The sequence below is a fragment of the Coregonus clupeaformis genome, chromosome 29 (genome assembly GCF_020615455.1).
Source record: "Coregonus clupeaformis isolate EN_2021a chromosome 29, ASM2061545v1, whole genome shotgun sequence".
Classification (NCBI taxonomy): domain Eukaryota; kingdom Metazoa; phylum Chordata; class Actinopteri; order Salmoniformes; family Salmonidae; genus Coregonus; species Coregonus clupeaformis.
Genome location: NC_059220.1, coordinates 40057671 through 40081412, shown reverse-complemented (window position 1 = coordinate 40081412; position 23742 = coordinate 40057671). Strand labels below are relative to the sequence as shown.

Sequence of the window (23742 nt, the reverse complement as noted above, 5' to 3'; positions counted from 1 at the left end):
CATTTGGATGATCCAGAAGAGGATTGGGAGAATGTCATATGGTCAGATGAAACCAAAATAGAACTTTTTGGTAAAAACTCAACTCGTCGTGTTTGGAGTACAAAGAATGCTGAGTTGCATCCAAAGAACACCATACCTTACTGTGAAGCATGGGTGTGGAAACATCATGCTTTGGGGCTGTTTTTTCTGCAAAGGGACCAGGACGACTGATCCGTAAAGGAAAGAATGAATGGGACCATGTATCGTAAGATTTTGAGTGAAAACCTCCTTCCATCAGCAAGGGCATTGAAGATGAAACGTGGCTGGGTCTTTCAGCATGACAATGATCCCAAACACACCGCCTGGGCAACGAAGGAGTGGCTTCGTAAGAAGCATTTCAAGGTCCTGGAGTGGCCTAGCCAGTCTCCAGATCTCAACCCCATAGAAAATCTTTGGAGGGAGTTGAAAATCCGTGTTGCCCAGCGACAGCCCCAAAACATCACTGCTCTAGAGGAGATCTGCATGGAGGAATGGGCCAAAATACCAGCAACAGTGTGTGAAAACCTTGTGAAGACTTACAGAAAACGTTTGACCTGTGTCATTGCCAACAAAGGGTATATAACAAAGTATTGAGAAACTTTTGTTATTGACCAAATACTTATTTTCCACCATAATTTGCAAATAAATTCATAAAAAATCCTACAATGTGATTTTCTGGAATTTCTTTTCTCATTTTGTCTGTCATAGTTGACGTGTACCTATGATGAAAATTACAGGCCTCTCTCATCTTTTTAAGTGGGAGAACTTGCACAATTGGTGGCTGACTAAATACTTTTTTTCCCCACTGTACATTATTTACCTTCAGAGGTGAATGTATCAAACCAGTTGCCGTGATACGTTTTTTGTTGTTGTGCACTCTCCTCAAACAATAGCATGGTATGTTTTCACTGTAATAGCTACTGTAAATTGGACAGTGCAGTTAGATTAACAAGAATTTAAGCTTTCTGCCCATATAAGACATGTCAATGTCCTGGAAAGTTTGCTGTTACTTACAACAGTCATGCTAATCATATTAGCGCACATTAGCTCAACCGTCCCGTATACGGGACACCGATCCCGTAGAGGTTAAAGAGCTGAACTCTCAGGGCTGGTTTCCAGGTCCGAAATTAAGCCTAGTCCTGGACTAAAAACAAGCTTAATGGAGAATATCCATTAAAGGTGCTTTGTAGGCCAGGTCTAAGCTTAATCACAATCACTTAATCACTCTGGGTAAACAGCCCCTTTTGATATTTTATCTACAATCCCACCCCAATAGACTGTTGAACAGGACATATCTCTGTACCACCCTGATACTGAGGCTGATGCCTTGAAAGGTACACAACTGTATTCAGCCCTGCTGCACTGTACACCCCTTCAGAAATGAATTGGCTCAGCCACATGTCAGCATGGAGGAAAATGTGTAAGAAATCCCATCACTCATCCCAGTACTGACAAAGAAAAGCGCTAATGGCCGCAATCTAGGGTTTACGTCAATCAGTGAGCTTTATTACACTATATATACAAAAGTATGTGGACACCTCTTAAAATGTGTGGATTCGGCTATTTCAGCCACACCCGTTGCTGACAGGTGCATAAAATCGAGCACACCGCCATGCAATCTCCATAGACAAACATTGGCAGTAGAGTGGCAGTAGAGAGCTCAGTGACTTTCAACGTGGCACAGTCATACATTTACATTTACGTCATTTAGCATAGGATGCCACCTTTCCAACAAGTCAGTTTGTCAAATTTCTGCCCTGCTAGAGCAGCCCCGGTCAACTGTAAGTGCTGTGATTGTGAAGGGGAAACGTCTAGGAGCAACAAGCCGCGAAGTGGTAGGCCACACAAGCTCACAGAACGGGACCGCCGAGTGCTGAATCGCGTAGTGCGTAAAACTCGTCTGTCCTCGGTTGCAACACTCACTACCAAGTTCCAAACTGCCTCTGGAAGCAACGTCAGCACAAGAACTGTACGTCTGGAGCTTCATGAAATGGGTTTCCATGGCCGAGCAGCCTCACACAAGCCTAAGATCACCATGCGTAATGCCAAGCGTCGGCTGGAGTGGTGTAAAGCTCACCGCCATTGGACTCTGGAGCAGTGGAAACACGTTCTCTGAGTGATGAATCACGCTTCACCATCTGGCAGTCCGAAGGACGAATCTGGGTTTGGCGGAGGAGGAATAATGGTCTGGGGCTGTTTTTCATGGTTCGGGCTAGGCCCCTTAGTTCCAGTGAAGGGAAATCTTAGCGCTACAGCATACAATGACATTCTAGACGATTCTGTGCTTCCAACTTTGTGGCAACAGTTTGGGGAAGGCCCTTTCCTGTTTCAGCATTACAATGACCCCATGCACAAAGGGAGGTCCATACAGAAATAATTTGTTGAGATTGGTGTGGAAGAACTTGACTGGCCTGCACAGAGCCCTGACCTCAACCCCATCGAACACCTTTAGGATGAATTGAAACACCGACTGCGAGCCAGGCCTAATCGCCCAACATCAGTGCCCGACCTCACTAATGCGTTTGTGGCTGAATGGAAGCCGCAGCAATGTTCCAACATCTAGTGGAAAGCCTTCCCAGAAGAGTGGAGTCTGTTAAAGCAGCAAAGGGGGGACCAACTCCATATGAATGCCCATGATTTTTGAATGAGATGTTCGACAAGCAGGTGTCCACATACTTTTGGTCATGTAGTGTATCTCAGACAGAAAATAGACCACAGTCCCTCTGTCTTTGTCAGCACACAACTATAATGGAGCATTTATAGTCCCCTAATTACTAAATGTATTTTTATGCTGTCTTTTTTGTTGGTGGGTGAGATTTACAAAAGATTCCCCACATTCAGCTTCCTGACGCAGTACGTTTTGTCCCTGCGGTACTGTTACAGTTACAGTACACCTGAGTTACAGTGTATCAGATGCCCACAGACTGGTCTGAACTGGTCTCACAGACCCACCTAGCCCTCACAGCTAGGCTACCGCTATCCTGTCCAAACACAGTAGCCACCAAGGACAAGAGAAACACTGTTACAACAGGAGCTGTTTTGGCCACAACAGCAGGCTAGGAATCCACTGAAATAGAAACCACAGGTGTTTGTACATAACCTTTACACCCCAATACAGTTAATTAGGGTGTCATAAATTATGTTTATGTCTTGGTATGCATATAGCCTAGTAAGCCTACCACCCTCTCCTCTCATTTTCACTCAAATGTATAATGTGGGAGGAATGAGCCAAGAGTGAAGGAATCAAGAGCTGTGTAAACTGTGTCTGGGAGGTGGGTGTGGGGGGCAGTAAGGAAAAGATGATGAGGTGTTATCACAGAAAGGTGTACTTGTGAAAAGCCTGGTCGTTAAAGGGAGAGAACTAGAGACCATCTCAAGGTGACCAGGCAGTCACCCTGCTTTCTACTTCTACTATAAAGAAAAGTGAAGTATTTATTGTTGTGAACCCTAGACTATGATGTGAACAGTGAATTGGATGATTTTCCATGAAGTGACACTGACACTTCCCTATCATGGTCATCCATATCAGCAGAAAGAAAGCTATTTTTGCAAGGAGTTTCCCAGTGAAAGGACAAATTGTTGATGTTCCCACTTCATTAAAATAAAAAAAAGCCAAGATCAGAATTACATGGTAAGTAGTGCTGAAGTCTCAGATAATGTGCACAGTCACGACGGCTTTGCTTTTGTGGCTCTTTATCTGGCCTAGTACTGGACATGAAACCTCTCAAGCTTAAAGAAAGAACGCCTCAGTGGTGCTTTTGTCATGTCACTGTCTGCCACTTATTTGGCAATGTCAATGTCACAGTTCCCTCAGCCAGAACCCAAAAGCAGACCAGGACAAGGAGAGTTGAACGAAGGTGAGGGTTTATTAGATACGACAAAAGGTGCAGTATAATCCAGGGACAGAGCGGGCGGCGTGGTTGAGTAGTTGGGGGTGCAGTCTGGGTCCAGTGATGGCTCGGCAGCCGCCGACCATCAGGCAGAGGTGGGGTGAAGGTTCCGGACGTGTGACTGCAGGTGGAACAAAAACGGAGGTAAGAACACAAAAAAACTCAACAAAGTACAAAATAACAAAACTCACGCTAGAACGCTCTAAACTGATACACAGAACACCTACTGTTCATGGCTAACGATCCGGCAGGAACTGGATGTTGGGCCAGAGCCCAAGAAAGGTGCTGATTAGGCCCAGGTGTGCAGATTGCTAATAGGAAGCAGGTGCGGAAACCAGAGCGCCCCGAGCGTTCCCGAACCCTCGGGAAACTGGAGATTACGACCAGACCCCCGACTCAGACAGCCGGGATCGTTACAGTACCCTCCGACGCAACGCCACCGGGCGGACTCCCGGAGCGCCAGGATGGAGGCGGTAAAAGTCCCTGATGAGATCCGCATCTAGGACCTGTCGCCGCGGAATCCAACTCCTCTCTTCAGGACCATACCCCTCCCAGTCCACGAGATACGGAAACCCCGGCCCCGCCGTCTGGAATCCATAATGCGACGCACCGTGTAGGCAGGACCACCTCCGATCATCCGAGGAGGAGGAGGAGGAGGCGGAGGAGGCAACAGAGGACTGAGGAAGACAGGCTTGAGGCAGGAGACATGAAAGGTGGGATGGACTCTGAGCGTCCTCGGTAGTTTGAGTCGCACTGCCACTGGATTGATCACCTTCTCCACCACAAACGGACCAATAAACTTCGGTAACAACTTCCTAGACTCAGTCCGTAACGGAAGATCCCGTAGGCCAACCAAACCCCATCTCCGATGGTATAGGTGGGAGCGGGGATCGGGAGATCGCCTGGAGCTGATACCGGTCCGAACCTCTAAGGAGTGCCTTCTGGCCCGATGCCAGGTCCGGTGGCAACGCCGAATATGGGCCTGAACAGAAGGCACTGAGAGCTCCTCTCCTGAGAAGGGAACAGGGGAGGTTGGTAGCCATACAGGCACTGGAAGGGAGACATCCCAGTGGCAGATGTAGGGGAGAGTATTGTGGGCATACTCAACCCAAGGCAACTGAGAGGCCCAGGAGGTGGGGTTGGAAGAGACCAGACAGCGTAGCGTGGATTCCATCTTCTGGTTGGCTCTCTCCGCCTGACCATTGGATTGGGGGTGAAAACCAGATGTGAGACTGACTGTAGCTCCAATGGCCAAACAGAAGGACTTCCAGACAGCAGAGGTAAACTGAGGGCCACGGTCGGAAACGATATCACTGGGCAAACCGTGGACCCTGAAAACCTCCCTAACCAGGATCTCGGACGTCTCCGAGGCAGAGGGAAGCTTGGCAATAGGCACAAAGTGGGCGAACTTGCTGAATCTGTCCACGATAGTCAGAACGACCGTGTTCCCCTCAGAAGCGGGCAACCCCGTGACGAAGTCCAGGGCCAGATGCGACCATGGACGCTGGGAATAGGAAGGGGATGAAGTAGTCCAGAGCTGGGCCGATTGGTACTCTTATTCTGCGCACACACTGGACAGGCAGCAACAAAACCCCCGAGTATCCTCGGCCATGGCAGGCCACCAAAAACGTTCTGCGAAGAAACGCCATAGTCCGAGCCACGCCGGGGTGACAAGCCATCTTGCTGGCGTGGGACCATTTGAGGACAGCAGGACGAACCGACTCAGGCACAAACAACCGACCGGGTGGACCGTTACGGGACCGGGCTGAGTCCGAAGAGCCGCCAGCACCTCCTCCTCAATCTTCCACATCACTGCTCCCACGACGCAGTTCCGGGGAGAATAGTCTCGGTCTTGGACCCACTCTCCTCCGTCTTGGAGAACATCCGGGACAAGGCGTCCGCCTTGCCGTTCTTAGATCCAGGTCGGAACGTCAGGGCAAACTTGAATCGTTCCGAAAAACAACGCCCACCTGGCCTGACGGGAGTTGAGACGTTTAGCCGATTGCACGTAAGCAAGATTCTTGTGGTCAGTCCAGACAATAAACGGTTGCTCCGCCCCCCAACCAGTGGCGCCACTCCTCCAAGGCAAGTTTCACCGCGAGAAGCTCCCGGTTACCCACATCGTAATTCCTCTCTGCAGGCGAAAGGCGACGAGAGTAGTAGGCGAGGGATGGAGTTTACTGTCCGTGGAGCATCGCTGCGACAGGATGGCGCCAATTTCCACATCCGACGCGGCCCACTTCAACGACGAACTGACGGGCCGTGTCCGGTTGAGAGAATCGGTGCGTTGGTGAATCGCCTCTTCAAATCCAGAAACGCACGATCCGCCTCCGGATTCCACTTGAAGGTCCTGATACTGGAAGTCAAGGCAGTTAATGGAGCGGCCACACGGCTGTAATCCCGGATGAATCTGCGGTAGAAATTGCAAACCCCAAAAATCTCTGGAGTTGCAATCTCGTACCGGGCTGGACCCATTCCAGAACCGCTCTAACCTTCTCCTGATCCATCCTAATCTCACCCCTGGAGATGATGTACCCGAGAAAGGATGTAGTGTGGGCGTGAAACTCGCACTTCTCGGCCTTCACGAACAGACGATTCTCCAACAATCGCTGCAGAACCTGCCGGACATGCTGGACGTGGTCGGAAGGTTCCTTCGAGAAGATCAGAATGTCATCCAGGTAAACAAACACGAAGAGACCGATCATATCTCTCAGGACGTCGTTCACCATACTCTGGAATACCGCTGGAGCATTGGTCAGTCCAAACGGCATCACCTGATACTCAAAGTGACCCATCGGTGTATTGAAACCCGTCAACCACTCGTCCCCCTCTCTGATCCGGACCAGGTGATACGATTGCGTAGGTCTAGCTTGGTGAACACCGTAGCACCCTGTAAGGAGTCGAAGGCAGAACTCATCAAGGGCAGGGGATACTTGTTCTTGACCGTGATGTCATTCAACCCCCGATAATCAATACACGGTCGAAGAGAGCCATCCTTCTTTCCCACAAAGAAGAATCCTGCCCCAGGGGTGATGACGAGGGACGAACGAGACCAGCAGCTAGGGACTCCTTGATGTAGGTCTCCAACGCCTCACGTTCAGGTCGGGAGATACTGTATAACCTTCCCTTGGGGTAGACAGCTCCAGGAACCAGGTTGATGGCACAATCATATGGTCGGGTGGGGAGGAAGTGACAGAGCCTTCTGCTTACTGAAAACTTCCCCCAAATCGTGATATGTCTCGGGAACCAGGGACAAATCTGGGGGTTTAGCCTCAATCACCTGACTGGGAACCGAATGGGGGCAGGCAGTCTTGAGACAGTTAGCATGACAATCAAGGCTCCAACTCGTTACCTTGCCCGTCGCCCAATCGAACGTGGGATTGTGTTCCTTCAGCCAGGGGTATCCAAGGACCAGAGGAACATGGGAAGACGGCAGAATGAAAATGAAATCATCTCCGAATGATTCCCCGACAACCGCATCTTAACCGGTTCAGTCCTCATCGTGATACGTGCCAGACTACTGCCGTTCGAGAGTGGTCGCTTCAATGGCTTCGGCAATTGCTCCTTGGAAAGCCCCAGCTGTTCCACCAACTCGGCATCAAGAAAGCTTCCATCGGCACCTGAATCGATAAAAGCGTTAAGCGCTAAGCTCTGATTCCTGTTCACAAGGGTAGCCGGGAAGCGGGGTCTGACAGAGGTACTGAGAGGTTGAAACTGGCTCGCTAAAAGTCCTCCCAACTTTAGCGAGCCGGGCAGTTTGACGACCGCCGGGAACAAGTGGAGATGTAATGTCCCGAGCGACCACAGTAGAGGCAGCAGTTGGTCTTACGTCTATGTTGACGCTCCTCCTTGGTTAACCCGTGCCGCCCCACTTGCATGGGTTCAGAATCGGGAGAGAGGTCCTCTCTACTAATCCTTAGTGGTGGAGAATGATCGACGTGTTCTGGTCCACCACCCGATCCGACTGGGAACTGAGAAGCTGATCGATTGGACGGACCCCATTGCTTCTCCCTCCTTCGCTCTCGGACTCGATTATCCACCCGAATAGACAAGGCTACCAAGCTGTCCAGGTCACTAGGCTCCGGATAGGAGATCAACTCATCCTTGAGCTGCTCCGACAGGCCCTGGTAAAAGGCCGCTTGCAAAGACTCCTCGTTCCACCCACTCTCCACAGCCAACGTCTTGAACTCGATCACGAAGTCGGCCACGCCATGCAGTTCCTTGGTGAAGAGAAAACAGACGCCTGGCTGCGTCCCTCCCTCGGGACGGAATGGTCGAAGAGCTTCCTCATCTCGGCCGTAGAACCCCTGGTATGAAGCCATGCAGGGATCCTGTCGTTCCCAAACGGCTGAAGCCCACTCCAGCGCTCGACCACGCAGCAACTCAATCAAAAAGGCTATCCTAGCCTTGTCAGTGGCATAAGAGTAGGGCTGTAGATCGAACACTAATCCACACTGCATAAGGAAGGAACGGCATCTTCCCAGCTCCCCTCATATTTATCCGGCGGCTGGGACCTTGGGCTCACGGAGGGACACAACTTCAGAAGCGGCAGGCGAGATGGGTGAAACCGGTAGTGAGTCCTCCACCGGACACTGGCGTTGGTTCTGGACCTCCGTCAGGCCGGTAGAAAGGTTCCGAACTGACAACGCGATCTCCTGTAGTACCATGCTATGATGGCCCAACATCTTCTCCTGCTGGGTAATGGCATGGCGAACAGAGTCCAGGTCCGCTGGGTTCATAATTGGCCGGATCGCTCTGTCACAGTTCCCTCAGCCAGAACCCAAAAGCAGACCAGGACAAGGAGAGTTGAACGAAGGTGAGGGTTTATTAGATACGACAAAGGTGCAGTATAATCCAGGGACAGAGCGGGCGGCGTGGTTGAGTAGTTGGGGGGTGCAGTCTGGGTCCAGTGATGGCTCGGCAGCCGCCGACCATCAGGCAGAGGTGGGGTGAAGGTTCCGGACGTGTGACTGCAGGTGGAACAAAAACGGAGGTAAGAACACAAAAACTCAACAAAGTACAAAATAACAAAACTCACGCTAGAACGCTCTAAACTGATACACAGAACACCTACTGTTCATGGCTAACGATCCGGCAGGAACTGGATGTTGGGCCAGAGCCTAAGAAAGGTGCTGATTAGGCCCAGGTGTGCAGATTGCTAATAGGAAGCAGGTGCGGAAACCAGAGCGCTCCCCGGAGCGTTCCCGAACCCTCGGGAAACTGGAGATTACGACCAGACCCCGACTCAGACAGCCGGGATCGTTACAGTCAATTAGCATTGATTTCACCAAACATTTAGAGTCAATGAACCTCTACCCAAGAGGATAATTATTCTACTTCCATTGTCTTCATACAATAACAGCGTTGAAAGCCCAGTGGAATGCACAGAGTCAAAACATTCCGACCCACTCGATTAGCTCTTCAGTCTGGATGTGTATTAGCGTGTAACACTGTAGTGTCTTTAAAGAGTTATCCTCACCTCACAGACAGGTTAAGTGAGCCTTCAGAGTGAAGGTCACAGCTCTCGTGAGCGCAGTCAGTCCACTCAATAAAGCGTTGTGGTCACGCTACTGAGAACGTCTGTGTTGTTTTTAGCTCAGAGAACGGAGCGTCTTCACTTTGTATCCATAGAGAGAAATAGTTATGGCGTCTTTTTGTAAGCACTAACTCTGCTATTGGTTCGTTGGACAAAGCCTATGGGGAAAATTAATGGCGTTTTTGTAGGGTTTTGGGATAAACGCCGAAAATAAGGTCTGTGTTAAACACAGGTTTAGGAGATCTTATACGTTTTGTTCTATGAGATCATTTTCATCAGCTAACGTCACTTTTTGTGAATTTTGAAGAATGTATGTAATAAAAAAAGCACATAAAGGCTTCAAAGGTCATGTTAACTGACTGCTGTTACAGTGGGGGGAAAAAGTATTTAGTCAGCCACCAATTGTGCAAGTTCTCCCACTTAAAAAGATAAGAGAGGCCTGTAATTTTCATCATAGGTACACGTCAACTATGACAGACAAAATGAGAAAAAAAATTCCAGAAAATCACATTGTAGGATTTTTTATGAATTAATTTGCAAATTATGGTGGAAAATAAGTATTTGGTCAATAACAAAAGTTTCTCAATACTTTGTTATATACCCTTTGTTGGCAATGACACAGGTCAAACGTTTTCTGTAAGTCTTCACAAGATTTTCACACACTGTTGCTGGTATTTTGGCCCATTCCTCCATGCAGATCTCCTCTAGAGCAGTGATGTTTTGGGGCTGTCACTGGGCAACACAGACTTTCAACTCCCTCCAAAGATTTTCTATGGGGTTGAGATCTGGAGACTGGCTAGGCCACTCCAGGACCTTGAAATGATTCTTACGAAGCCACTCCTTTGCCCGGGCGGTGTGTTTGGGATCATTGTCATGCTGAAAGACCCAGCCACGTTTCATCTTCAATGCCCTTGCTGATGGAAGGAGGTTTTCACTCAAAATCTCACGATACATGGCCCCATTCATTCTTTCCTTTACACGGATCAGTCGTCCTGGTCCCTTTGCAGAAAAACAGCCCCAAAGCATGATGTTTCCACCCCCATACTTCACAGTAGGTATGGTGTTCTTTGGATGCAACTCAGCATTCTTTGTCCTCCAAACACGACGAGTTGAGTTTTTACCAAAAAGTTATATTTTGGTTTCATCTGACCATATGACATTCTCCCAATCCTCTTCTGGATCATCCAAATGCACTCTAGCAAACTTCAGACGGGCCTGGACATGTACTGGCTTAAGCAGGGGGACACGTCTGGCACTGCAGGATTTGAGTCCCTGGCGGCGTAGTGTGTTACTGATGGTAGGCTTTGTTACTTTGGTCCCAGCTCTCTGCAGGTCATTCACTAGGTCCCCCCGTGTGGTTCTGGGATTTTTGCTCACCGTTCTTGTGATCATTTTGACCCCACGGGGTGAGATCTTGCGTGGAGCCCCAGATCGAGGGAGATTATCAGTGGTCTTGTATGTCTTCCATTTCCTAATAATTGCTCCCACAGTTGATTTCTTCAAACCAAGCTGCTTACCTATTGCAGATTCAGTCTTCCCAGCCTGGTGCAGGTCTACAATTTTGTTTCTGGTGTCCTTTGACAGCTCTTTGGTCTTGGCCATAGTGGAGTTTGGAGTGTGACTGTTTGAGGTTGTGGACAGGTGTCTTTTATACTGATAACAAGTTCAGGTGCCATTAATACAGGTAACGAGTGGAGGACAGAGGAGCCTCTTAAAGAAGAAGTTACAGGTCTGTGAGAGACAGAAATCTTGCTTGTTTGTAGGTGACCAAATACTTATTTTCCACCATAATTTGCAAATAAATTCATAAAAAATCCTACAATATGATTTTCTGGATTTTTCTCTCTCAAATTGTCTGTCATAGTTGGCGTGTACCTATGATGAAAATTACAGGCCTCTCTCATCTTTTTAAGTGGGAGAACTTGCACAATTGGTGGCTGACTAAATACTTTTTCCCCCCACTGTATCTCATAGAACAAAACGTATAAGATCTCTTAAGCCTGTGTTAACCTCAGACCTTATTTTCGGCATTTATTCCAAAACCCTATTCTTTTCCCAGTCATTTTTCCCATAGGGATGGCTGAACGAACCAGAGGTCACTCATTTCTGGGTTTTAGGACTACAAGCTGAGGAGATTTATTCCCCACCCCCTATACATCTCGTCTGTGCAGATAATTACGTCTTAACACGGCCCTGTAGAAACTCAGACGCATGTCTTTGTGACATTCCTTGGAGCCCTGGAGTGTTTGGAGTGTCCTGGCTGGCTGTGAGCTGTACCCTGAAGCCAAACTCTGAGGGCACCCTTGGTTCTTTACTGACAAATGACACATTGCTGTTACTATTGAAATGCTCTGACCTGGGTGGAGTTAAACTTAAGTGGATGGTTCTCTACCTACACAGTATGGAACTGAAGGATGCGTTAGTCACGTGTATCATGCCAGCTGATGAAAATAACAGTGTGATACATGTCATCTATAGACACCATATGTCATGAGAGGTTGAGATCAGTTTTTCAGCTTTTTAAGATCTTGTAAGGCTGTTGTGCAGGTAAAACCAGACAGATCTGGGTCAAAATATTTGTTTAAATGTCAAACGTCAAATATGTCACTGAGGATTTTCCTCTTCTACCTCTTTTGGTTGGTTGCTCTCTACTCATGTTGTCTCTGGGTAGTCAGTAGTCACTGATCAGTACTGAAACAAAACCAGGCAGTGGTTTGTAAATCCTTCTGGTTGAGGCTGGCTGCCTTCTGGATGAACCAGCTGAACCGGCAGCCCTACTATAACTATGCATTAGGTAACCAAAATCATGACAGCTGTGATGGAAACAGGAAGTTTCGGAACAATTTTATGAATGATCATTTGTTCATTGGACATGGTGGGATCTTTTTGTGTCTGTAAAATTAATTAATGCGCGAAATGGCTCTGAAAATACCTTTATGTGCAAATATTGATATAATAGCCATTATATCGAAGTAAACTTCGAGTCACGTGATGATATGTTGTGTGGTCCTCCCACTACAACTCGGGAAAGCATGCCGTTTATTAGGATACAGATGAAATAAGTTATGATGAACTTAACAGAGTGATGTGCACGATGATGAGCTTGATGGTACTTTCCAATAAATATCGAGGGTCTTATTCTGATGACATGATGATCGATGTTTGGCTGCCGTTTGACCAATGTAAATCTATCTCTCTCTTTTGTCCATAATTAAATAAATCTCATCAAGTAGGTAGCCTACCCACACTGTATCTGTGAGCTGTTGGCTAGAGCACATGTGCAAAGACCAGAATTGGCACATTCGCTATATAATGCAAATGTTTTGTGACAAACCCATCAGTAGAGTTGAAAATGCGATGGAAACCCATTTACTTGTATTTTTTATTCGGTACATAAGAATTTAACCGCAAAACTTATTTTTATGTGCACTACAACATATTTTTATCCGCAATAAGTAAATTTGATGGAAAATCTCTGGTGGGAAAGTGCGCAGATTTTAGAATATTCACATGCAAATCTGACGCCAATTGGATGGAAACCTAGCTAATGGAATCAACATTTGAGACGGTACTTTATTATTTACCAGTCTGGGTCAATTTCAATTTAATTACTGCCAATTCGCTAATGCAGATATTTCAGTATTTTCATTTTCCGAACTGAATCTACTCAATTGACATGTAATGATATTGACACAATTTGCTTATTTTAAGCCAGCATCAACTCAGCTGTTGACCTGTTATCATCCTTTATTCACACCTTGCCTCGGTGCATGACAATGTAAACTCGCTGTGATGTCAGAGTTTTGGAATCTGGTTTATCCTGCATGGTCTCTCCTTTGATATGTTTCATTTCGTTGTTAGCACTCTGAAAGAGGAAGTTGGCAACATTTTATTTTACGGTGCTGTATTGTTAATTGGTAGGAAATGATATGGCATCAATGGAAATGTACTAGTCACTTAGGCTACATAGAATAATTCAACTCTACAGTACCTGATACCTAGTGGTGCTTCCCAGAGAATCCCCCCAAAATAATAAAGTAATTCATGTTATTACAATGTTGCCTTGTAAGTACATAGGTCTACCTGGTCATTGCTGTACTCGTTGCAGAAAGCTGAGTGTTATGGTCGTATGTAGGGTTAATGACGGAGAGTTCAAGTGAAGTGTCACTGATATTAATGTTACATAACATACCCCCCAATCACACACACACACACACACAGAACTTGGCCTTTGAGTCCAAGCCAGTGTCGGAAAGCAGAGTGGCTGAGAACGCAGCCGGTAGCTCCCAGTGATTAGCAGAGGAAAGGCCCCTTTTCACGGCTGCCCCCCGCCTGGACGCCGCCTCGCGACACCAAGATAATGGGCCCATTGTTGGCCTGCAGGAAGCGAACAAAGACGGCACTGTCCCCCTTTCCCTCTACTCTCCATATCTGTGTCTGAGCTTTGATTTCCCCCTGGTCAGCCAACAAGTATCTGTTGAGCAGTAATCTGAGTGGGGAACAGCAGGCCCTGTCCCTGGCCTGGCACTGCCCTCACAGCCTTTCCTCTCCTCTGTACCCTGCCATTATCCTGGCACACAGAATGAGATGATTAGGGAAACCCAATCTGGTGGGAGTAGCCTTAATGCTGCTGTGCTCTGGTGGGATGAAAGGAGAAGGGTTGTCTAGTCTGCTGCTTCCTCAGCCCTCCTGACAGACTGATGGTTGTTTGTTGGGCAGGTAGAAAGCTTATTAGGAGTGTCGTTGAGGGTGAATAACCCCTCGTCTGTGTCTTTGGTACCCAGAGTGAGAGGGGAGGGAGGTTGTGCAAAAATAACACTTTTGCCCTTTTGAGTCTTTTGTTGAATCTGAGTTAATTGCTTCCTCCCGTTTCAGGATGGTGTCATCTCAGTCAAGGACATTGACCTGGTAATGTCAGAGGGGCTGGGAATGCGCTACGCTTTTATTGGTCCCATGGAAACCATGCACCTTAATGCACCTGAAGGTAAGTTCCTCCTTTGACTTACACATAGAGAGACCGTCCCCAAAGAATACATATTTATATACTGTCCTCTTTGTCCTGTGTGATTGTGGCACATTTAACCATGTACAATTATGGTTGTGTGAGAGGCAGAGTTTAAGACCAGACCTTGATATTAGGGTTCAAAGAGGTCGCTCTGCTAGACCCTGAACATCTGTTAAGGAAAGGGGGAACTGTGGCCCTCACATGTCTCAGTCCCCTTTTACCATATAGGTATAAATTGGGGGAAGGCGTGGGTGTGTGCGTGTGTGTTTGAGAGCGAGAGAGAAAGTGTTTGTGCACTTGCGCATGTGTGAGTCTGTGAGAGAGAGCGAAAGAGCGAGAGAGAGAGATGTCATATAGATGGGAAGTGTGAAAACTAAAGGGTGTCCTTGCTCTGGCTGCACCACCGTGCTCAGAGAGAGAGAGAGCACTTTGGCAGAACAAAGCTGTCTTTTGATCAACACAGATTAATGAACGCCCTCACACCAGTCATCTAAAACCACTATTACCAGGGAGGAATACATGTTGTACAGTACTCACACATTCTACTTTACCTGTTTAGCTTTTCTCTTAATAATTTTTTATACCAGTCCTATTGTGCAAGTCCATGGACATCTTCTCAAGTGATTAATTAACATAGGCCTGTGTAAGTGTAGTAAAATACACTTATTTGCTTAGTTACGTGTGTGTTTTTATTTCTCCCATTGCATTAAATAAAAACAACAGTGGCATGTGTTACAGCATGTTGCTCAGAACCTCCAAAGGTTACTCAAGCCCATTCCTGTTGTGACTGTAGGTCGTCTTGTCTAACCAGTCCAATCAGATAGTAAAACACTCAGGTCCACTCTCTGCTTTGCTCTGGCTGAGTGACTATACTTTCCAGTTAGGGCACAGAAGAGCCCTTAAACCAGAAAACAGAGGCATTTTATCAGCTAAACATGAGACTGAAGGAGCCATGCACTTATTTTGTTCAGACTATTGAAGCAGAAGAAAGAGGGAGAGAAAGGATCGCTGAAATTGGCCTAGTCAGGTGAGGTTTCTCCCACCAAAAACATACACTACCGGTCAAAAGTTTTGGAACACCTACTCATTCAAGGATTTTACTTTATTTTTTATATTTTCTACATTGTAGAATAATAGTGAAGACATCAAAACTATGAAATAACACATGGAATCATGTAGTAACCAAAAAAGTGTTAAACAAATCAAAATATATTTTATATTTGAGATTCTTCAAATAGCCACCCTTTGCCTTGATGACAGCTTTGCACACTCTTGGCATTCTCTCAACCAGCTTCATGAGGTAGTCACCTGGAATGCATTTCAATTAACAGGTGTGCCTTCTTAAAAGTTAATTTGTGTGTGTGTGGGGGGGGTGTATACAGAAGATAGCCCTATTTGGTAAAAGACCAAGTCCATATTATGGCAAGAACAGCTCAAATAAGCAAAGAGAAATGACAGTCCATCATTACTTTAATGTCAGTCAATACGGAAAATTTCAAGAACTTTAAAAGTTTCTTAAAGTGCAGTCGCAACCATCAAGCGCTGTGATGACACTGGCTCTCATGAGGACCGCCACAGGAATGGAAGACCCAGAGTTACCTCTGCTACAGAGGATAAGTTCATTAGAGTTACCAGCCTCAGAAATTGCAGCCCAAATAAATGCTTCACAGAGTTCAAGTAACAGACACATCTCAACATCAACTGTTTAGAGGAGACTGTGTGAATCAGGCCTTCATGGTCGAATTGCTGCAAAGAAACCAATACTAAAGGACACCAATAAAAAGAAGAGACTTGCTTGGGCCAAGAAACACAAGCAATGGACATTAGACTGGTGGAAATGTGCCCTTTGGTCTGGAGTCCAAATTTGAGATTTTTGTTTCCAACCGCCGTGTCTTTGTGAGACGCGGTGTGGGTGGAGGGATGATCTCCGCATGTATATTTCCCACTGTAAAGCATGGAGGAGGAGGTGTTATGGTGTGGGGGTGCTTTGCTGGTTACACTGTCTGTGATTTATTTAGAATTCAATGCACACTTAACCAGCATGGCTACCACAGCATTCTGCAGCGATACGCCATCCCATCTGGTTTGGGCTTAGTGGGACTATCATTTGTTTTTCAACAGGACAATGACCCAACACACCTCCAGGCTGTGTAAGGGCTATTTGACCAAGAAGAAGAGTGATGGAGTGCTGCATCAGATGACCTGGCCTCCACAATCCCCTGACCTCAACCAATCGGACCGCAGAGTGAAGAAAAAGCAGCCAACAAGTGCTCAGCATATGTGGGAACTCCTTCAAGACTGTTGGAAAAGCATTCCAGGTGAAGCTGGTTGAGAGAATGCCAAGAGTGTGCAAAGCTGTCATCAAGGCAAAGGGTGGCTATTTGAAGAATCTCACATTTTGATTTGTTTAACACTATTTTGGTTACTACATGATTCCATATGTGTTATTTCATAGTTTTGATGTCTTCACTATTATTGTACAATGTAGAAAATATTAAAAATAAAGAAAAGCCCTTGAATGAGTAGGTGTTCTAAAACTTTTGACTGGTAGTGTAACTCTGTGAGAGAGCTTAGCTGGACGTAGCTGCAGTTATCACACTGAAGTGTTAGCTTTAGTCTGTCCCTGTAATGTTCATGTACACATTTATTGTTCAACTTGGTAGTAAGAAAACAGGGGGAATAGCATTTTACACCCAATAAACAAGTTACTAATTTAAATGCTTAAACCCTAGAACTCTAGAGCACTTACTAGAATCATTATAGAATACGACTAAATTACTTGGAAGACGTTAATTTTTGGTCATAGTGAGACCATGCAGATCTGTTTTGCTGTTCTGAACGTCTGAAACAAATACAAATAAGATCTTCTCATTGACTTAAAGTCTGGCCAACCTTCTCTGTATGGTCCACTCCCCCAGGTCTGGAGGACTATCTCCAGCGCTACAGAGAGGGCATGAGGAGCGTTCTGACCGCCTTTGGACCTGTTCCCGAATTCTCTGGGGAGGCAGCCAAGCGCATCAACAAAGTAGGCTTATGTGTTTGTGTGTTGTACTGTTTGTACTAACTCCTCTAGATTCTAGGAAAAATATCTTCAGATTTGACTCATCAAGTTCAAGAAAGTGCGAAAAACTGGGTTAGTTCAAAGAGGGCAATGTTTACGTATGGAACTTTTAGTCCAAGGAGCTCAAGGTCGAGCGTTCTACATATTTCCCCCTCTAGGACTATACTCTGTTAATTAGACATTACTCAACCACATGCCGTCAGGCTGTTCAAACATCATTATCCACACTCAGATGGAGGCCGTCGTGTGAGAACACCCTGACCATAAGCATAAAATATTTCACAAGCATAAAATATTTCAAATTGGACCGATTTAATGCATCCAAGTGTATCCAACCAAGGAAATATTTTACCAGGCCAATAGCGGAAAGAAATCCCAGCAGCTAAAACTACAATTAATGATCTCTCTACCAATCTCATCCTCTCCCTCCCTCCCTTCCTCTTCTGATGTATCCCTACAGGAGATGTGTGAGCTGATCCCAGCTGACCCGCAGCACCTGTCTGCCAGGAGAGAGATGAGGGATCAGCTCCTCATGGGCCTGGCCAAGCTCAAAAAGTGACCACAGGACTATCACCACCACTGATGAACAGGGTGGGCTGGTGTCTGAGACTCTGCTGTCCATCACTCAGGCCTTCACTGACCCTCACTCAGCCCGAGGAGCATGGTGATGAGGATGACCTGATCTCTCAGTGGTGCCTACACTGGGGATGTTACTGAATACTGTAGCCCTGAGTCCTCACACACAATCGCTCAACCAATCTGGGATGTTACTGTAGGAGCCATCACACAAAATATACTAATCTGGGGATCTCAGAAATATAACCACCACATGTTTTATGCAATCAACAAGTTGATGATCAGACAAGGGAATTAATGGTTTGGTCATACCACAATGGCTTCTTGAATTATGAATTGGAATTATTAATGTGAAAAACGTTTTTGTTCGATTTGTTTGATTACAATGTTGCATTTTTCAAGGATTGTAATACATTTTAATTGTCCTTATCAAGAACTAGAGATTTAAAATAAATAAGAAACATGAATTGATTGAGGATACATCATAGGGTTTTTCATATTGTGTTGTGTCACATTTTGGACAGCTATGATTGGGATCTGTTAAATGTGTTGAACATAAAAATAAATTGTTCAGGTGATCTTGTGACTCATGATGACTATGTACTTTATACAGTATGCTTGACCAAATTAACACCGAATTCAAGTGTCTCTTTCTGTGTTGTGTCTCGATCTGTCAACAGTAAATTTGAAATTAATGTGATCACAGGATGTATTCAGTGAAATTAGATAAAACCTTCATAATGTTTAATCATATAGAGCTGATACAACACTCTACTCTACATGACAGACACATTCATCTAAAAGTTGCACCCTCCTGAACCAGAGTATGTGAGCAGAGCTGGAGCAGAGCGAGGAGTGGAGCGTGACCTATTTGACTGGAGCTCAGGGCATGCCCGGCCCAGCATGCACTTGTAGTCTACTTGTGTGCTGCTATAGCCCCTTGCTTTAGCTACTGTCATTTAGTATATTAAATATTTTCATAAAGAAACTGATAACACACTGAGGTGAAAAATCAAGGTGACTTACAAAGATAAAGAGGACCGAGAGCAAGAGAGGGAGTGCGGTGATGTAGTGTCCACAACTAAGGAATCATTGTGGAATCTGAAAAGAAAAGTATCCCGAAAGCGTGATGGTGTACGTGCTACGTGCAAATGTTAACAGAAATAAACGAGGTTGGTAGCTAGCTAAGTGTGTCATTGTAGCAAAGTATTTATTAACAAAAAATCTGATCTCTTAAAAGTTTCGTTAATTTTCGTTCTATTTATACAATCAGTGGCGATTTTAGCATGTAAAAAATGTGTGGAGTGGTTGAAAAACGAGTTTTAATGACTCCAACCTAAGTGTATGTAAACTTCCGACTTTAACTGTATCTCCCTGGCATATTACATCATTTATGCAGCAGCATACAATACATTTTTGGACTCACCTTGTTGTGCTGTGCTCACTTGAACTGGAGGGTGGCGCAGCGGTCCTTCATGGGCAAATTTTGTCGTCAAACTTTGTCATCAAAGTCTGGCATTCTCTGGATCTATGGTGCTTTCAAGACAACTGGGAACTCTGAAAAAAACAAGGTTGAATCATGATGACGTCAGTGATCTTCAGGTCGTAGCTCTAGAAAGAGGCCCGAGTTCTGGATTTACAATTCCGAGTTGGATGACCGTTCAAAACGTATTTTCCCAGTCGGAGCTCATTTCTCCCGAGTTCCCAGTTGTCTTGAACTCACTGAAGTCAGATTTCACAGTTCCGAGTTAACAGTTATTTTGAGCGCGGCACAAATCATGCTTCATTGACAGCATGGCCGATGTTGAATGTTTATCATTTTAAGCTTGGAAAAGATACCCTTAATCCCAGACTTGGGACCACACAGCCACTCCACTGAATAGCAGGCTAGTGATTGCTTTTCAATGTTTGCAGTTAGCCACTGATTCCTTCCAAACCATTCATTGTTGAATTTGCGATTTCCAACTTGTTGTGTAATGTTTATGTCCAATGGCCGATGTGCACGATACGTTTTATCTATAATTTCTCTTCATTATTTCTCTTCGTATGACAAGGATTAATAAGGATTTGCCAGTAGATTGTCGACTTCATTCTTGATGATGACTGCTAGCTAAGATGTTGAAAGTATGATGTTGACATGATCATTCCAATCAAAGCTACTGTAGATATAACGTGATTGGACGTCATTTTATCTGTGGCCAATGACCTTGAGCCTTCTTGGATGGGCACTTCTAATGTAACTCTATGGCAGCACCCAAGGGGCTTGAATTTTCGAGCTCTACCCTTATACTTGGCGGTGACATAGTGTCCCAATGAGTGACAGAACACTGAGCCAATCATGGTGCAACTAGAGAACATTACCAACACCTAAGCTCCATATTTTCCGCTGGCTGCCCCACCACCACAGAAAGCACTGAGCTAGGCTGAAACACCTGCATTTTGGAGCTGCCTTACTCAATAAAGCAAAAAAATAGACCATCTTTGGATGCGGCTTTATTAACTCAAATAGTTTTTATTTATTTGTTTTTTACATTGTTTGGAAACTGATAAGTGACACGTATTAATGCCAAAATAACATGCAAAACAGGCAAGCCCCCCAATTTTTTGGGGTTGTTTTATGTTTTATTATTATTTAATGAAAAAAATTAAAAGGCAATGTAGATGTAGTCTAATAAGGCATTTGAATTTAATTATAAGTAAGTCACAGGCTATATGTGCAATTTATAGACTAATGATTTAATACAACTAAATGTTATGTAAATGCTGAGCGCTTAATGTCCCTGCCAGCCTAGTGTGTCGAACTCGCAAATGCTTTAAAATGTACTGTATTTCTTTGTAGGCTACAGCCTTGAATAAATAATACAATAATTCATTTTCGTTCCTTCTTAGGCTACCTGTCTGGCTCCTGGCCTATTTAGAGAGTGTATATGCTGTTTAAATGACATGTAGCCTATTTAAAATGATGAGCGATTCTTACTGTCCCCGTTTCCGGTTGTTTATTAAAATACTTTTCATTGAAATCCTATGGTTTGGTTTCAATACTTCAAAACCAAATAGTAGGCCCTGGTAGTCATAAAAAATACATGGGTGTTGGTTAAATTGTGATTTTAATGAATGGAGGGAATTTGGAGCGGCAGTTTTTTTTCCATTGAGAAAGGAGCGTTTTTTAGCAGAGCGGTTGAAAAGGACTTGGAGCTGCAGAGCGCTTTTTCCGACTGCTCAACTCCGCTCACATAGGCCTACTCTGTCCTGAACATGTCCCAGTATTCCGATTAGCGAGTGGGGTTGATGAGTGCTCTTTTCCTTAGTCCCGCCCCGGTGGATCCTCCTCAAGAGGAGAAGATTATAAGAACTCAGGTGCATCTCTCCAGAGCTCACACGCGCAGCTTTCTCAGTTGGACTTGTGTCCAAACAACTCACACTTTACTATTCTGCGTTTGGAGTTACTTGACAAGACGTCGTTAAAAGAGCACCGAAAATTGAAAGATTATAAGAACTCAGGTGCATCTCTCCAGAGCTCACACGCGCAGCTTTCTCAGTTGGACTTGTGTCCAAACAACTCACACTTTACTATTCTGCGTTTGGAGTTACTTGACAAGACGGCGTTAAAAGAGCACCGAAAATTGAAGTTAATGGAAGTTTGCTGAAATTCCGAGAAAGTGGGAGGTGAGTTAGCTGTGATTTGTGAATCATTCGTTCCGCATACTCAACGGTCTTATTCGGCTTTATGTAATGATACAGCCACTGGTGATTGAGATTTAGATGTTTTCCCCCTTATATACAGGTTAGAATTGTCAGGTTAGAAATTCGATGAGGAAACCAAACTTGATATAATGTGATTGATTGGCAAATTGTTATGGACCGTTTCTGGCATTTTGTAGCCTATTATAATTAAAACAAAAGCTTTTTCATTGATTTGTCTCTAAGTTAATGGGAATTCACTTTCTTGTGTGACATGATTATTTTGATCCATCTGTCAATATAGCCTCACTTTTGATAGCCACTAGCCAGTGTTGTGTAAAGGTAATTACTTGACTGAAAACACACATTATATACTGTACATCAGTGGTTCCCAACCAGGACCCCTGGGGGTACTTGGCCTATCCACAGGGGGTACTTGAGAAGACTCATGAAACCATAGGCCTACTGGTAAAATGCACATGATTGGGTACTCTCATGTTGTCTTGAAATGTATTGGAGAGAAACACCACTTAGTGTTCAGTTGAATACTTCTGGGTTGGACCTTTTGGTTAGGTTTATGAAATGAGAAAAACTCAAACACTTAACAGTGATGTAGGCCTACTGTTTTCCAACCAAGTGGGCTGTTTGGATTTCGGAAAATGGAACCTTTGATGTCCACTAAGAACTGAAATTCATTTGTACCTTTCTTTCCATTCTTGTGTTCTCCAGGTGGTCTGAGCCAAAGTTGCCTTAGAGATGAGTTGGGTGGCTCTGTACACCCAGCTGGGCGGGGTGAACAAACACTCCACCAGCCTGGGGAAGATCTGGCTGTCTGTTCTCTTCCTCTTCCGTATCACCATCCTGGTACTGGCTGCAGAGAGCGTGTGGGGAGACGAGCAGGCTGGCTTCACCTGCAACACCCAGCAGCCTGGCTGCAAGAACGTCTGCTACGACCACTTCTTCCCAGTGTCACACATCCGCCTCTGGTGCCTACAGCTGATCTTCGTGTCCACGCCGGCCCTGCTGGTGGCCATGCATGTGGCTTACAGGAAGAGTGGGGACAAGAGGCACATCATCGCCACGGCCTCACGAAGTGGTGGTGATGACAAGACCAGGCAGGTGGACCTGGAGACCCTAAAGAGGAGGCGTCTGCCCATCACTGGGACTCTGTGGTGGACCTACACCTGCAGCCTGTTCTTCCGCCTCATCTTTGAGGCTGGCTTCATGTACGCACTCTACTTTGTCTACGACGGCTTCCAGATGCCTCGTCTGGTGAAGTGTGAGCAATGGCCCTGCCCCAATAAGGTGGACTGCTTCATTTCACGACCCACGGAGAAGACCATATTCACCATCTTCATGGTGGTCTCATCGTCTGTCTGCATGGTGCTCAACGTTGCCGAGCTGGCCTACCTCATCGCCAAGGCCCTGATGAGGTGCTCCGCCAGGATGTCCAAGAAGAACCACGCTCACCCTGATAACATGACCCTGGACAAGTCTCTACTACAGAATAAAAAGAATGAGATTCTGCTGTCCTCTGTTTCCGATTCCTCCAGCAACAAGACTGTGTGAGGACAGCACAGTGCCTGTTCTTCTCCATTAGAGACTGCAGAGAACTAGGGAGTAGAAATCTATCAATATTTTGTTACCATGAGATGAGACCATACTTTTATTCTGGAATGCATGTAGCAGCTGAGGACCAGCCTAATCCTGAGTCTGTTGATGTAGAGGATATTTCTCTCTGTGCCCTACACTACTTTTAGAGTTGTAAAAGTTTAATGTGTTAGAATTGATGTATTATTGTTATTGATATCAATTTATTTTATTTTTTTTACATTTTAGCAGACACTCTTATCCAGAGCGACTTACAGTTAGTGAGTGCATACATTATTATTATTTATTTTCTATTTTTATTTTTTTCATACCCCCCGTGGGAATTGAACCCACAACCCTGGCCTTGCAAACGCCATGCTCTACC

At 45.5% G+C, this 23742-nt stretch overlaps 2 protein-coding genes across 3 annotated transcripts in view; both read left to right on the top strand.

Moving 5' to 3' along the window:
• The window catches only part of LOC121571699 (lambda-crystallin), a 36826-nt gene extending 18162 nt beyond the window's left edge, over positions 1-18664 (top strand). For both annotated transcript variants that reach the window (XM_041883325.2, XM_041883324.2), the window contains 3 exons: positions 14320-14428; positions 17368-17474; positions 17971-18664. In XM_041883325.2, the coding sequence (XP_041739259.1) occupies positions 14320-14428; positions 17368-17474; positions 17971-18069 (315 nt within the window). In that variant the 3' untranslated portion in view covers positions 18070-18664. The remainder of the gene's footprint in view (positions 1-14319; positions 14429-17367; positions 17475-17970) is intronic.
• A 2756-nt stretch (positions 18665-21420) lies between these two features.
• Positions 21421-23645, top strand: LOC121572826 (gap junction beta-2 protein). The gene is made up of 2 exons (XM_041884857.2): positions 21421-21752; positions 22497-23645. The coding sequence occupies exon 2, from the start codon at positions 22524-22526 to the stop codon at positions 23334-23336; it is 813 nt and encodes a 270-aa protein (XP_041740791.1). The 5' UTR covers positions 21421-21752; positions 22497-22523; the 3' UTR covers positions 23337-23645.
• The last annotated feature ends 97 nt before the right edge of the window (positions 23646-23742 follow it).

What these genes read in the sequence shown, in the direction of transcription:
- LOC121572826 (XM_041884857.2), top strand. Translation starts at nt 22,524, where the DNA reads ATGAGTTGGGTGGCTCTGTACACCCAGCTGGGCGGGGTGAACAAACAC.